The sequence below is a fragment of the Pipistrellus hanaki genome, assembly GCF_964339955.1.
Source record: "Pipistrellus hanaki genome assembly, chromosome: 1".
In the NCBI taxonomy this organism is placed as follows: Eukaryota; Metazoa; Chordata; class Mammalia; order Chiroptera; family Vespertilionidae; genus Pipistrellus; species Pipistrellus hanaki.
The window spans coordinates 118757265-118772814 of record NC_140503.1 but is presented as its reverse complement, the minus strand read 5'-3'; the positions used below and the strand labels follow the sequence as shown (position 1 = coordinate 118772814).

Below are 15550 nucleotides of genomic sequence, written 5' to 3'. Positions count from 1 at the left end.
TGTTTTATGAGGCATAAAAAGCTTTAAATTTTTAACTATGAAATCATAAAACATAATAATGAATAAGAAAAGATTATAACCTAAGAAAATAACTTTTGGTCCCTGTGTAGCTTCTCTGATCTCTTATCCCTCATCATCTAATCCCTCATTTCAAGTGGGACCGCATCCCCTTTCCTGTGCACCCAGACTAACCCATAGCTGGTCTCTAGGATCATCTTTATTTTATATTAGAGGCCTAGTGCATGAAATTCATGCACAGTTAGGGTCCCTAGGTCTGGCCAGTGATCAGTGCCTATCAGGTTCCCTGCCTTTCTGCCTCCCCGCCTCCTCCTTCCCTCACTCCCTCAGCCCCCGGCCACAGCCAGTAGTCCCCTCCTCCTGCCCCCCCCCCCCCCAGCTCCCCAGTTGTCAATGCATGTCATAGTGAGCAATCAAACTCCTGGTATCCCAGTCAAATTCCCGAGGGGACATTTTATATATAGATAGATAAGGGGCATTTCAACCTGAAGCTCACTCTGCAAGAAGCCACATGTTAAACACTGCTGTGTGGTGGGATTCTATTTTCAGCTCTTGGTTGGGTCAAGCCCAATACCAGCATATTTGTCTCGTTTTGAGTTAAAATGTAATACTAAATTAGATATTTTAAATTCTTATATAAAAACAAATATGGATATATAACGGATAAAAACAATGAACACAGGCATTAAGATGGTTGTGGGACCTGATCCACTGCAGATGTTAAAGCTTACTACCGGCAGGGTGCTAGATTTTACTTTTAACATTTCAGAGAAACTGGTTTTTGGCCTGGTTAATTTTAGCTCTTACCATAGGCTAAAAATTATGGGTCACATCTTGTTATTGGGTCTCTGTGCCTGCATCAATTGGTGTTTGCTGGATGAATAAGGCAATCAATGAGAAATCTGGGTCTGGTCCTCAGAGCACTAGAACATTGAATTGGTTCTTGTCATTTCTTTGCGGATGTGATGAGGTATAAAGACTGGATTTGGTGTGACACTGCAAGTGACTATGGCACAGCTTCACCTGACTTTTTAAGAAAAACTCTTCGTTAATACAAACCTTATTCAAAACGGAATCATTTTTCTCCAGATGGTGCTATAATAACAAGTAGTCAGTAACAACAAAACAAATCAAAACAGTAACAAACAAAAAATTCCTGTGGCTTAGAACAATGTTCATTTATTTATTTATTTATTTATTTATTTATTTATTTATTTATTTATTCTTTGCTCATGTTAACATGTTGGTGTGGGGTCAATAGCAGGTCTTCTGATTTGTTCCCTGTCCCAGCAGCCCATGGGACCCAGGCTCTTGGTCTTGTGAGCAGGCAAGTAAGAGACTGTTGAATCATGTAATGACTCCCAAAGCTTCTACTCAGAAATCGTACACCACTTCTGCTCACATTCTGCTAGCCCTATGGCCAAGCCACAGCCAGTGGGAAGGATAAGTCTTTCTTCTCCCTGGGGAAGCATTGCAAGTCACATGGCAGTGAGCGTAGGGAAATAATACAGTCTATTCCAGTGCACAAGCACAAAGGAGAGAGGCTTTGGGGGTAGGGGGGCGAGAGAAGGGGAGTTGCAAACTCCTGTGTCCTAGAACACTGAATGCAAGAAGTGCTACAAAAGCATTTGGGGTCACTTTAGAACGTTTAATGGATTTTATTTGAATGTCATTTTCAAAGAGGTTGTGGTTAGGATATTGCTGTGTCTGGAATCCAGGGAGAATACAGGCTTTCAGAATTAATGAGGTTTCATTTTCACACAGAGCGAAACACAGCTAAAATCAATTGTGCCTCTAGGTTTAGAGCCCTGGAGCACGATACGTTCCTCTGCAAACATGTAGACTGCAGCTGCCTTTCTCCTTCCTAATGCCCTTGAATTTCATTAGTGGGGCCCAGGGGGACGGCCCGCTTTAGCTGGCTCTGATGCTGTGTGGCTGTTTTTCTTCCTTCTTGTCATCTTCTAATGGGCAAAATAGAGAAGAGAGACTACCATCTTCGCAGAAGCAAATGGAACCCTGGAGAATTAGAAAGCAGGAAGCCTTCTTCCTCTGTATTCATGCATTCTGGTTTCTAAGAACTGCCCTATGTCTGCATCTCTAACAGGTTTCTAGGACAGTGTGTATTATAACTGGGCAAAAACATTTTGTGTTTAGTATATCAGATAGAGTTCAGTTTTACACTTAGTAATGAACTGTCTTGCCCTGTCTTAAAATGAATGAATCAACAAGCATTTGTTAAATACCTGTGTTTAGGTGCTAAAGGGGATACAGAAATTTTTCTGTTTTCAGAGAATTGCTATTTGAGTAGAGAGGTATTTAGCATAACAATGACAGTATGCAAAAAAAAAATGTGTATTATGGCTTATAGAAAGGAACTGTTTTGATGTGAATCAGTGGAGAGGTGTGTGATTTTTTTAATGTCTCTGTAAGACTGTCATATGGCTGAGCCTTAATTTACTTAATCACCCTCCTATTATGAGACGTTTGGAATATTTTTAATTTTTGTTATCATAGAGTATACTTTGATGTGAATCTTTGTGTGTCTTTGCCTGTATCTCGAATGATCTCCTTATGATAGTGTGTTAGACAGTTTGGGAGTTACAGGGTCCCAAACTAGGACTACTTTGAAGACTCCTGATACATACTGTCAAATTATTTTCCAGAAGTTTATACTTTCACAGTTACAGATGAGAGTATGATACCCTCCAGCTTTGAGCATCATACTTTCAAAATCTTCCCTCTACTGCCTGTTCCCCTCAGCCTGAGTAATCCCTTAAATCTCAGTCTGAAGGTTATTTCCGCTGAGCATTCCCTAATTCCCTGTATGAGTTCAGCGTGTTTGGTTAAGTCCAGCGTTCTCTACACTTTAAGACCTTTTCATATCACCTTTTCACTATTCTGAAATGCAGCCCATGGATGATAGAACTTTAATATACACATTTATATGAAATATTTTGGCTCATAGTATATATAATATTTAGGAGAAATAAACTTAAGTAAAGCCTGGCCAAGATGCACTTGAAGGTAAAGTGAAAGCAGTTAAGTTGCTTGCTCCCTGCGTCACTGTGGATGCTGGCGTGGCTGGGGAGGTGAGTGACCAATTTTCTGAAATGGTGACTAACTCTTGGCAGATTTCCAGGAGAAAAAAGAAAGAACTTCTTTCTATTTACACATCACTTGTCATCCTGGAAAATTCAGTGTGATTTTTTAACTGGGCAAAAATATGTTGTGTTCAGTATGTCAGATAGAGCTCAATTTTACACTTAGCAGCGAACTTAACATGACTGTCACAGTGCATGGGAGAATTCTTGTTGTGTGTGACTGTCTCTCACATTTCAGAATAGTTAGTATCTTTGATCCCCAGCTATTACATGCCAATTGTGCCTCACCACCATTGTGTTAATAATGAAAACAACAACAACAACAAAAAAAAAACAATAACAACGAAAAATGCCTTCACAGATATCCAAGATTCTAACTGTGGGACCGACTGAGAACCATTGTGAAATAATAATATAGTACCCTTCACTTTTCAGACATGACGATGATGTTCATGCTTTTTTTTTTTTTTTTTTAAATGGGCTTGCTTGTCGTTAAGTTCTCTGTAAACAGTGTCTCTCTTGTAGTGCTGTCCCCAGCAACAGGCGCTGGCATGTATTGATGCCTTGATAATGCTCATGGAGAAGACGAGCTAATATTTAGATGGCTAGGTCATCCAAAAGAATTCTATATAAGGAATAGCATGTATATCCATGGAAGAATTTCTGATTTTGGTGAGGAAGCTCTGGTGTCAAGTATAACAATAGTCTACATATTTTATTAATAGGCATTTTGCTATGGAACTCACACTGTTGTTTTATCTACTTGCTTCAACAACTCTTTGAGCTAAACATAGATTTAGTAAGTTGTTCAAGCTTTTAAGTGAGGAGGTTTTTGACAGATTTGAGCCCAGGTCTATATGACTCCTTAGATCACATGTGTCAAACACAAGGCCCGCGGGCCAAATCCAGCCCGCCAGGCCTTGCAATGTGGCCCGCACCGCGCTGTCATCCCTGCACTCCGCTGTCAGTTTATGACATTGTCAGTTTATGACTGTTCAGTAAACCATTCGGCCCGCAATTTAGGCTGGATTTTAGATTTTGGCCCCTTCTCTGATTGAGTTCGACACCCCTATCTTAGATGGTCATTACACCAAAGGATATTAACTGTTGATTAAGCCAATTGATCTATATTATATGAAAAAATTTTTCTTTTGCTCCCAACTTTCTAAGAATTTTGTTTCTAATAAATAGAAATGCTATCAAACTTTCTGACATCTATGGAAATATATGATTTACCTTATTGAACTTATTGATAAGCTTAATTATAATTTCTCATTTCAGATAATACCTGCATTATATTTATTCTTATATTTAATTTGGTATATAAGCCTAACGATGGAGTGAATTTATTTTTCTAGGACTGGGTTTAGAATTTTTGTATTGATGTGAATAGGTGAGATCAATCCATAGTTTTCCTTTGTATTAATGTTGGAATTTGGTAAGATAGTTCTGAGAAAAGTTGTTAGTTGGGAATTGTTCTATGTTTGAGGGTGTCTTAGAATAAATTACATATGGGAATTATCTGTTCCTTAAAAGTTTAAAATAACTTACCAACCAGAGCACCTTCTGTGATAATGTTTTCAATTTTATCTGTACCTTGTCTATTCAATTATTTTTTCTTGAGATAATTTTAGCAATTTATGATTTTTCTGAAATAACCATTTAAAAAATTCAACAATATTAACATAAAGTAATACATGGAATTATCATATTAAACAAGTTCCTCAGTATATGTGCATTTATATCATTTTTGCCATTTTTTAAATTCTCTCCTAAGAATATGTTTATTGATTTTAGAGAGACAGGAAGAGAGAAAAAGAGAGACAGAAAGACATTGATGTGAGGGAGAAACATTGATAAGTTGCCCCCCATACAGGCCCAGACTAGGGATAGAACCTGCAACCTTTTTTGTGTATGGGATGCCGCTCCAACTGAGCTACCTGGCAGGAGCTCATCTCTGTCATTTTTAATTTTGTGTATTTGTACTTATTTTTTTATTTCCTTTTTCTTTATTTCTTCTATCTTTCTTGCCAAATATATGTCTTTTATATTCCCACACCCTAACTTTCCTTGATAAACAGTTCATGAATATATTCATGGATTTCTTTTTTATATTTTATTTATTAAATTTTTATTTTATTTTTACTTTATTTCTAATTTTAACATTTTTCTAATTTTTAGAATATCTCTATTTTTTAATGTACTTTTCTGTTTTTCTTTCAATAACAGTTTAGTCTATGAGTTCCTCTGATTACAGATGTGGCTAAATATGCTGTCTTAGCATATTTTGTTGTTTTTTAAATAGTCCAAAACTGTACTTTTATTTTCTCTTTGACTTTGTGGCAATTATTAGAAGAACATTTTTTTCCCTTATGGATCTGATACTTTTGGATCCCTTTGGCTTAATATTTTACTAGTGTTATTTGATTGTTCTAATAATGACCCACCTACTACTTTCAAGTGTAATCTAAAAATGTAACCCAAATTAGATTCTTACTCATTTTGAATCTGCCATCTTCTCATCTCCAAAGAATACCACCCTCCCAAGGTAATTTTGTCCATTAGAATTACAGACCTATTTTATTTTTCTGTTTAGGTTCGAGATGATGATACCTTACTTGGAAAAGTTTGTGGCAGTGAAACCCTCTCTCACATTAAATCCATTACTAATAGTATCTGGATCAGGTTTATAATTGATGCTTCTGTTGAAAGAGCTGGTTTCAATGCTGTTTATCAAGTGGGTAAGAAAACCTATGCCTCAATTTTTAAATGTATAATTTCCCCGATTATAATATTTTAGTTCCTTGAAATAATTTAGTCATTTTATGTCCTTAAGCAGCAAGAAAAAATAATTTAATAGTAATGTCACATTCAATTATATAATGAGAATTTACAATAAAATTGAGGGCAAAGATAATTTCTCTCTGCACAAATAGTACTCTCATTTTCATACTTACAGCTTGTGGAGGTGAATTAACTGGAGAAGGGGTCATTCGCTCACCCTTTTATCCTAACGTATATCCTGGAGAAAGGGTCTGCAGGTGGACTATCCACCAACCCCAAAGCCAAGTAGTTCTTCTCAACTTCATTGGCTTTGAAATTGGAAGCTCTGCTCACTGCGATAAAGATTATATTGAGGTAAGAGTAAAACACCTTTGCGTATTTATATTTGGTTGGATATTATTGAAATACTAGAGGCCTGGTGCATGAAAACTCATGCACTGGAGCAGGGGTCCTTCAGTCCAGCCTGCCCTCCTCTCACAGTCCAGGAGCCCTCAGGGGCGGGAGGTGACCCGGCAATCAGGGGAAGGTGACGGTCCCCATCACACCTCTGCTTCTGCCACTGCCAGCAGTGCAAGCCTTGGCCAGCCCTGGTTACCTGAGTCTTGGGAAGCCCTGGGCAACTGGGCAACTGCCATCTGACGCTTGTCTGCAACTTGGGCGGCTGTGGGCATCTGGGCAGCTGTCATCCAAGGCTTGCCTGTGCCTCAGGCCGACCCTGGGCGTCTGGAGTGCTGAGGGGACTAGGGGACTCTGGAGGCAGGTATGTGGAGTGGCCGGACCCACCTGGGGGTGGGCGTGGCTGTGCTGCGTGCCTGCTGCCCCGGTGGGGCTGAGGGGATTGGATGCTGCCATCTGTGGCTGTGGACACCGCCATCTTTGAGGGCGTGACTGTAAATTAGCATATTCCCTCCTTATTGGCTGTGGGCGCTATCATCTTTATGAGGGTGTGATAGTCAATTAGAATATGCCCTCTTTATTAGATAGGACTATGTTATATTATCTTTAAGTCAGTTATATGAAACAAAACTAGTTTGTACAGACCAATATTTCTTATGAATATAGATGTAAAAACCCTCAACAAAATACTAACTGAATGCCTCAGGATATAAAAATGATTATATATGACTAGAGGCCTTGTGCACAAAATTTATGCACTGGGGGGGGTGTCCTTCATACCAGCCTATACCCTCTCCAATCTGGGACCCCCTTAGGGGCAGTTGGAATCCTTCTCACAATCTGGGACTGCTGGTTCTTAACCACTCACCTGCCTGCTTGCCTGATTACCCCTAACTGCTTCTGCCTGCCAGCCTGATCACCCCCTAACTGCTCCCCTGTCGACCTGATTAACACCTAACTGCTCCTCTGCCAGCCTAATCGCCCCCAACTTCCCTCCCCTGCTGGCTTGATCTCACCCCCAAATGCCCTCCCCTGCTGGCCAGATAGCCCTGAACTGCCTTCCCCTACTCGTCTGGTCTCCCCCAACTGCCCTCTTCTGCAAGCCACCTCCCCCCCAACTGCCCTTTCCTGCCAACCTGATGTCCCCCAACTTCCCTCCCCTGCAAACCTGGTCCTCCCCAACTGCCTTCCCCTGCTGGCCTGATCTCACCCCCAATGGCCTTCCTCTGCCTGCCTGATCATCCCTAACTGCCATCCCATGCTGGCCTGATCTTGTCCCCAACTGCCCTCCCCTACAGACCTGATCTCACCCCCCATGCTATGTTAGCCAACTTAGTTTTGATTTGTCGGTTTCTATGCCAGTCAGCATCAAAAGCTCTGCCTCCTAGGCAGCCATTGGCTCCTCACAGGTCACCTGGATTTGGTTCTAATTGGTCAGTTTCTATGCCAGTCAACACCTCTGGGCCTATCAATGGGGCCTGATCAGAAAGGCAGGGCTGATCAGCAGCCCTGGTGGAAGCCTGGAGAGAAATGGAAGTGTGGCTGCTGGCCAGATCCAGAGAGAAAGAGAGAGGCAAGTATTGATCAACAGCTGCTACAGAGGCTATGGATCACACCCTGCTTCTCTCTTCAGGCCTCTTTCGAGGCCTGATTTGCAGCCCCCTCAACAGTCAGTGCTGGGTTACTGTGCCTGCTGCCATAGCAGTCAGTGCTGGGTCACCACAGCAAACCAGCATTGACTGCAGGACTGACTTCTGGTCATGACAGACCCAGGGTTTTTATGTATTAGGGTAGCCAAGTGGGACTTATCTCAGTAATGCAAGCTTGGTATGCAACCCCAAATCACTCAATGTAAAATGAAATAAAAGGAAAAAGCCACATGATTACCTCAAAAGATGCTCACTAGGCAGTTGACAACATCCAATACCTTTACACTTTAAAAACATTCAAGTAATTAAGAATAGAAGGATACTTCCTTAATCTAATAAAGGGCATCTGTTATGAACACCCCCCTCCCCCACCCCAACTAACACCACATTTAATGATGAAACACTAAATGCTTTGCCCCTATGGTCTATAAAAACATAAAGATGTATATTCTCACTTCAACATTGTACTGAAAATTATAGCTAAGGCAATTAAACAAGGAAAGGAAATAAAATACTATCAGAATGAAAAGGAAGTATTTAAACTATCTCTATTCACAGATAATGTGATTTTGTATATAGAAAAATCATGCACACACATAAACTCTTAGAACTAATAAATTCAGCAAGTTGCAGGACACAAGATCAAAATGTGAAAGTCATTCATTTTTCTATACATTAGCAATGGAAATAAAATCAAGGAAACAATTCTATTTATAATATCATAAAAATAATAAATATTGATGAATAAGTATTGAAAAAGATGTGTAATACTTGCACCCTAAAAATTACAAACCATTGTTGAAGGATATTAAAGTCATAAATAAATGGAAAGACAGCTCATGGTCATGGATTATAAGACATTAAGTTGTTAAGATGGAAATACCTCTCAAATTTATCTAAAGATTTAATTCAATCCATATCAAAATCCCAGCTGGCACTTTTGCAAAAATTCACAAGCTAATTGTAAAATTCACATGTAAATGCAAGGGAATCAGAATAACCAAAGCATTCTTGAGAAAGAACAAAGTTGGAGACTCAAACTTATTGATTTTAAAACTTAGAAAAAAGGTGTAGTAATCAAGTGTGTTATTTGAGTAAGGATATAAATATGAAACAATGGAACAAAATTTGAGTATCTAGAAAAAATCTATACCTTTTGGGTAATTAATTTTTAAAAACAGTGCCAAGCCAGTTCAATGAGATAAAAAATGTTTTTCAAAAATAGTATGGAATAGTTACATGCAAAATTATGAAACTGGACCCCTTCCTATACCATTCACAGAAATTACCTTAAAATGACACATAAAACTAAATGTGGGAGCTAAAACCCTGTAATTCTAGGAGTAAGTATTTGTGACCTTGGGTTAGACAAAGCCTTTTTAGATATGACACAAAAAAAAGGACAACAAAAGAAAAACTAGGATAATTAGACTTCATCAAAATTAAAAATAACTTAATTTTTAAAATATGAAAAAGTATGAATATATATTTCTTCAAAGAAGATATATAAATGGCCAATAAGTACATAAAAAGATGCTCAACATTACTAATCATCAGGGAAATACAAGTCAAACCACAATGAGGCAGTGCTTCATACCCACTAGGATGACTGTAAACAAGAGGTCAGATAATAACAAATATTGGCAAGGATTTGGAGAAATGGAAACCTTTTATACTTGTACACTTCTGGCACATTTAAAAGGGAATAGCTGCTTTGGAAAAGAATTGGCAGTTCCTCAAAAAGTTAAATCTAGAATTATCATTTGATCCAGCAATTCCACTCCTAGGAATATACCCAAGGAAAATAAAATGTGTCTACATAAAAATGTGCACACGAGTGAATACAATTATTAGTCATAATATCAAAGCAGTATAATAATCTATATGTTCCTCAACTAATGAATGAATTAATGTAATGTGCTTTATCCACACATGGAATATTATGTGGCATTAAAAAGGAATGAAGTAATGACACATAACTTTGAAAACATTATGCTAAATGAAAGAAGCTAGTCACAAAAGCCACATATTATATGATTCCATTTATTTGAAATGCAGACTAGACTATGGAGATAGAAATTAAATTAGTGGCTGCCTGGAGCTAGGGTTTGAGGAGAAAGGGGAATGACAGTTAACGGGCATGGAGTTTCTTTTGGGATGACAAAAATATTCTAAAATTGAGTTTTACTATATTAATAAAAACATTTCAGAAATAATTATTCTTAAAGCAGTTTTTCATAAAAAGTATTTAATAATAAATTTGAATATATCTTTTTAACCTTAGATTGGTAGCAGTTCTATTTTGGGATCTACTGAAAATAAAAAATATTGTGGCACAGACATACCTTCCCTTATAACATCTGTGTACAATTTTCTTTATGTAATATTTGTGAAAAGTCCTTCTACTGAAAATCGTGGTTTCATGGCTCAGTTCAGTACTAAAGATTTGGGTAAGTGATTGACAGTTTCTTCTGGTTTGTTTCTCAGGCTTATATCAGAATATGTAAACAATGTAAATAAACTATTATGAAAATGTATCTATACTGTATATATATACTTATCTACACTGTAAATTTTTAAGAACCACTATAAAGAAAAATATATATTGTGTAAGCAGCACATAGCAAGAGTTAATTGATATCTATTAATAAGATTAAAACCAAATTATCTGAAGTAGCATATAAGGAAACCTTTTCATTTTGAGCTTTTAAGAAGTTATGATCAGATTATTTTATCTTGATTTTTAGGTAGCTTGTTGATTACTCATTCTAACAATTACTATTTTTATTCCAATAGCATGTGGAAAAATTCTCAGAGAGCCAACAGGAACTATTCAAAGTCCTGGTCATCCAAATATCTACCCCCATGGTATCAACTGTACCTGGTATATATTAATCGAACCTGGCTTTGTGATAAATTTGATATTCAGGAGATTTCACCTGCAGTTTCATTACAATTGCACAAGTGACTATCTGGAAGTTTATGAGATTGATTCTGGGACATCTCTTGGGAGGTGAGATTATTTTGATTTAAATTTTTTTTCACACAAAAATTTTCTTATGTCATTGAAGGATGTTAAAGTCCACCATGTTGTTATAAAAACCAGGTGAGATTAACATGCTTCTCAATGGCCATTCCTACATTACTACTCTGTAGTCTTGGCATTTCAAATATTTACTAGAGGCCTGGTGCATGAAAATTCATGCACTGGAGGGGGATCGCTAAGCCTGGCCCACCCCCTCTCACAGTCCAGAAGCCCTTAGAGTTGGGAAGCAACCCAGCAATTAGGGGAAGACAGTACTCCATCACAACTCTGCTTCTGCCACTGCTGACAGCACAAGCCTCAGCCAGCCCTGGTTACCTGAACCTTCTGCAGCTGGGCAGCCACCATCAGAGGATTGCCTGTGCCTCAGGCCAGCCCTGGGGGGACGAGAGGACTGGGGGACTCTGGAGGCAGGAAAGTGGAGCTGCCAGGCCCACCTGGGAGTGGGCCCCACCTTGCCTTGCACTTGCTGCCCTCGTGGGGCTGAAGGGACTCGGCGCTGCCATCTTGTAGCTGTGGGCCCCGCAATCTTTGAGGGTGGGACAATTATTAGCATATTCTCTCCTTATTGTCTGTGGGCGCTGCCAGTTTTGTGATGGTGTGAGGGTCAATTAGCATATCCCCTCTTTATTAGATAGGAAGCTTTGACAAATGTGTATACCCATGAAGGCAGCACTAAAATAAAAGTAATGCACATGTCCATTATGTTCAAATCCTTCTTTCTGCCCATGATAATTTCTCACTCTGCCCCCATCCCTATTCCTGTCTCCATCCACAGAAAACCACTACCCTGCTTTCTCTCACTATAAATTGGTTTGCATATTCTGGAAGTTCAAATATACTATACATACTATTTTTTTTTAACTGATTTTCCTGGTCAGCATATTGTATTGCTTGAGCTTCTTGTAACTGAGAGTTTATAATTTTATCAAATTTGAAATATTTTTGGCCATTAGTTCTTTTTAAAAACAATATATTTTTATTGATTTCAGAGGGGAATGAAGAGGGAGAGAGAGATAGAAACATTAATGATGAGAGAGAATCATTGATTGGCTGCCTCCTTCACGCCCCCTACTGGGGATCTTGCCCACAATCCAGGCATGTGCCCTTGAATGGAATTGAACCTGGGACCTTTGAGTTCTCAGGCCAATACTCTATTCACTGAGCCAAACCGGCCAGGGCTGGCCATTAGTTCTTAAAATAACTTTGAGGACTCAACTCTGATTATTTATATCTTAGGCCATTTTGATATTGTTTCATAACTCATTGATACTTTGTTCATTTGATTTTGAGTCTTTGCTCTCTGTGTTTTTCATTTTGGAAGATTTGTATTGTTATGTATTCAAGTGCCCTAATCTGTTTTTCTGCAATGCCTGTTCTGTTGTTAACCCTATCAGGTGTAGTTTTCATCTCAAACATTATGGTTTTCATTTCTAGAAGTTTGCTTTGGGCCATCTTTTATATCTTCCATGTTTCTACTTTGCACATTAATGTTTTCCTATAGCTTCCTAAATCTGTGAGATTCAGTTATAACTATTTTAATGTCTTTGACTGTGAATTCAGTAATATGTGCATTTCTTGCTATGTTTTAGTGGATCAATCTTTCTTCTTATTATGGTTTATACTTTCTTCTTATGTCTGGTGATATCTGATAGGATGCCAGACAATTTTAATTTTGTATTTTTGTGCTCTGGACACTATTGTGTTACTGTACATATTCTTGAGGTTTGTTTTGGGATGCAATGAAGTTCTTTGGAAACAGTTTCATCATCTCCAGCTTGCTTTTCAAGTCACTTGTTATCTTTGCTGCTTCATATTCAGTATCTTGAAAGCTATTGCTTTATATATTTTATTTGTTGTTGTTGTTGTTGTTGTTTGTTTGTTTGTTTGTTTTCAGGTGCAGGGTTACTTCCAGCTCCTGTTAGTACCTCTTTGTTGAAAATGAAAATCTCCTAATGCTTTTTAAATTTCTTTTTCTTGCACATCATGTTTCATCTATTTTTGTGATGTTATTTCTTTATCCATTATTTTCTTAAACTTCTCACCTGCTTTTATTCTCCCTTTTAATTTTTTGCCCTTATTTGTCATAACCTTTCATATTAAAAACTATTTATATTTTTAATGGTATTTGACTCATAATCATTGAAAAATACATATTTCTTGCTGAATGGCATAAACTACTATAATGTTCTTACCCCGTTTGGCAGACATGGGCATATACAGAGACATTTAAAATATTAATGAATTCAAAATATAAAATAAAATATTAATGAATTCATACAATTTTGTTTTTATCAAAAATCAAACCTATTTTAACACTGAAATAACATTACACACCATTTTCCTTTTTCTCTTTCAGAAGTTAATTAATCTATTTTCCATATTTTGGTTTCTATTTTTTCCTTTTGTCATTGCATTTGGTTAATCTCATCAAATGTGCATCAATTTGGATTTCTATTTCATAGTCACTCTTTTTTTTTTTTTTTACTCTTTATTGATTAAAGTATTACATAAGTCTCCTTTTTCTCCCATTAATTTCTCCCTGGCCACTCCCACTCCACAGCATATGCTCTCACCCATCTATTGTCTGTGTCCATTGGTTATGCTCATATGCATGCATACAAGTCCTTTGATTGATCTCTTACCACACCCTTCCTCCCTTGCCTCCCCTCTGAGGTTTGACAGTCTGTTCAATGTTTCTTTGTCTCTGGATCTATTTTTCTTCATCAGTTTATGTTGTTCATTATATTCCACAAATGAGTGAGATCGTGTGATATTTATCTTTCTTCAACTGGCTTATTTCACTTAGCATAATGCTCTCCATGTCCATCCATGCTGTTGTGAATGGTAAGATTTCCTTCTTTTTTATAGCAGCATCATATTCTATTGTGCAAATATACCACAGTTTTAATAACACAATTTACAATAGCTAAGATTTGGAAACAGCCTAAGTGCCCATCATCAGATGAGTGTATTAAAAAACTGTGGTACATCTAGTCACTCCTTACAAGTGTTTCTCTAGAAAACTACCCCTGGCATTGTTTTGATCACAACTCTACTTTTAGCTTGACTACCGTAGAATAATTTTTCTGAATAAAACTGCTTTTATTCAGCCAAAATTTGACATGGCTTAGTAATCAAACTCTTTCCTTGTATAGGCCATCTGTCTAAGGAGAATAGATTTTACCTATATAGGGTTTGTTATTATTCTAGGCACAATTTTAAGTCCTTTATATACAATATATTAACTCATTAAATTCTCAAAACAACCCTATGAAGTAGTTACTATCATCATCCTTAGTTTAGAGATGGAGAAACTGAAGCATAGAGGTTGAGTGACCTGCTCAAAGTCACAATGGCTGTAAATGATAGAACCAACTCAAATTTATGCTCTATGCATTTATGATCTATGGTTTTTCTTTGTTGTGAAAGTTTATTACATTTCTGTTAATAAGTTCAATAATATGCTATACGGTATAGCTTATAATTTCTTTTATTTATTTATTTATTTATTTATTTTTAAAATATATTTTATTGATTTTTTTTTGACCCCCTCCCTCCCTCCCACACATCCCCTCCCTCCCCAGAGTTTTGTGTCCATTGGTTGCACTTATATGCATGTATACAAGTCCTTCGGTTGATCTATTATCTCCCCCAGATCTTCCTCCCCTCCCCGCTGTAATTTGACAGTCTACTTGTTGATATACTGTCTCTATATCTATCTTATGGTTCATCAGTTTATAATGTTTTTTATTATCCACAAATGAGTGAGGTCATGTGGTGTTTCTCTTCATTGATTGGCTTATTTCACTCAGCATGATGTTCTCCAATTCCATCCAGGATGCTGCAAATGATGAGAAATCCTTCTTTTTTATGGCAGCATAGTATTCCATTGTGTAGATGTACCATAGTTTTTGGATCCAATCATCTGCTGACGGACACTTAGGCTGTTTCCAAATTCTGGCTATTGTAGATTGTGCTGCTATGAACATAGGGGTGCATATATCCTTTCTGATTGGTGTTTCTAGTTTCTTGGGATATATTCCTAGCAGTGGGATTACTGGGTCAAATGGGAGTTCCATTTTCAGTTTTTTGAGGAAACTCCACACTGTTCTCCACAGTGGTTGCACCAGTCTACACTCCCACCAGCAGTGCACGAGGGTTCCTTTTTCTCCGCAACCTCGCCAACACTTGTCGTTTGTTGATTTGTTGATGTTGGCCATTCTGACAGGTGTGAGATGGTACCGCATTGTTGTTTTGATTTGCATCTCTTGGATAATTAGTGACTTTGAGCATGTTTTCATGTGCTTTTTGGCCTTCCTTCTGTCTTCTTTTGAAAATATTCTATTTAGGTCCATTGCCCATTTTTTAATTGGATCATTCATCTTCCTTTTATTTAGTTGTATAAGCTGTTTGTAGATGTTGGAGATTAAACCTTTATCAGTGGTAACATTTGCAAATATGATCTCCCACACAGTGGGCTTTCTTGTTGTTTTGTTGATGGTTTCTTTTGCTGTAAAAAAGCTTTTTATTTTGATGTAGTCCCATTTGTTTATTTT

At 37.6% G+C, this 15550-nt stretch overlaps 1 protein-coding gene across 1 annotated transcript in view; it reads left to right on the top strand.

Moving 5' to 3' along the window:
* Window positions 1-15550, top strand: part of CUBN (cubilin) — a gene marked incomplete at its 5' end in the record, with an annotated part of 295765 nt that overhangs the window by 29644 nt on the left and 250571 nt on the right. The window contains 4 exons of the mRNA XM_084880474.1: window positions 5716-5860; window positions 6079-6257; window positions 10233-10398; window positions 10745-10961. Of these exons, the coding sequence (XP_084736600.1) occupies window positions 5716-5860; window positions 6079-6257; window positions 10233-10398; window positions 10745-10961 (707 nt within the window). The remainder of the gene's footprint in view (window positions 1-5715; window positions 5861-6078; window positions 6258-10232; window positions 10399-10744; window positions 10962-15550) is intronic.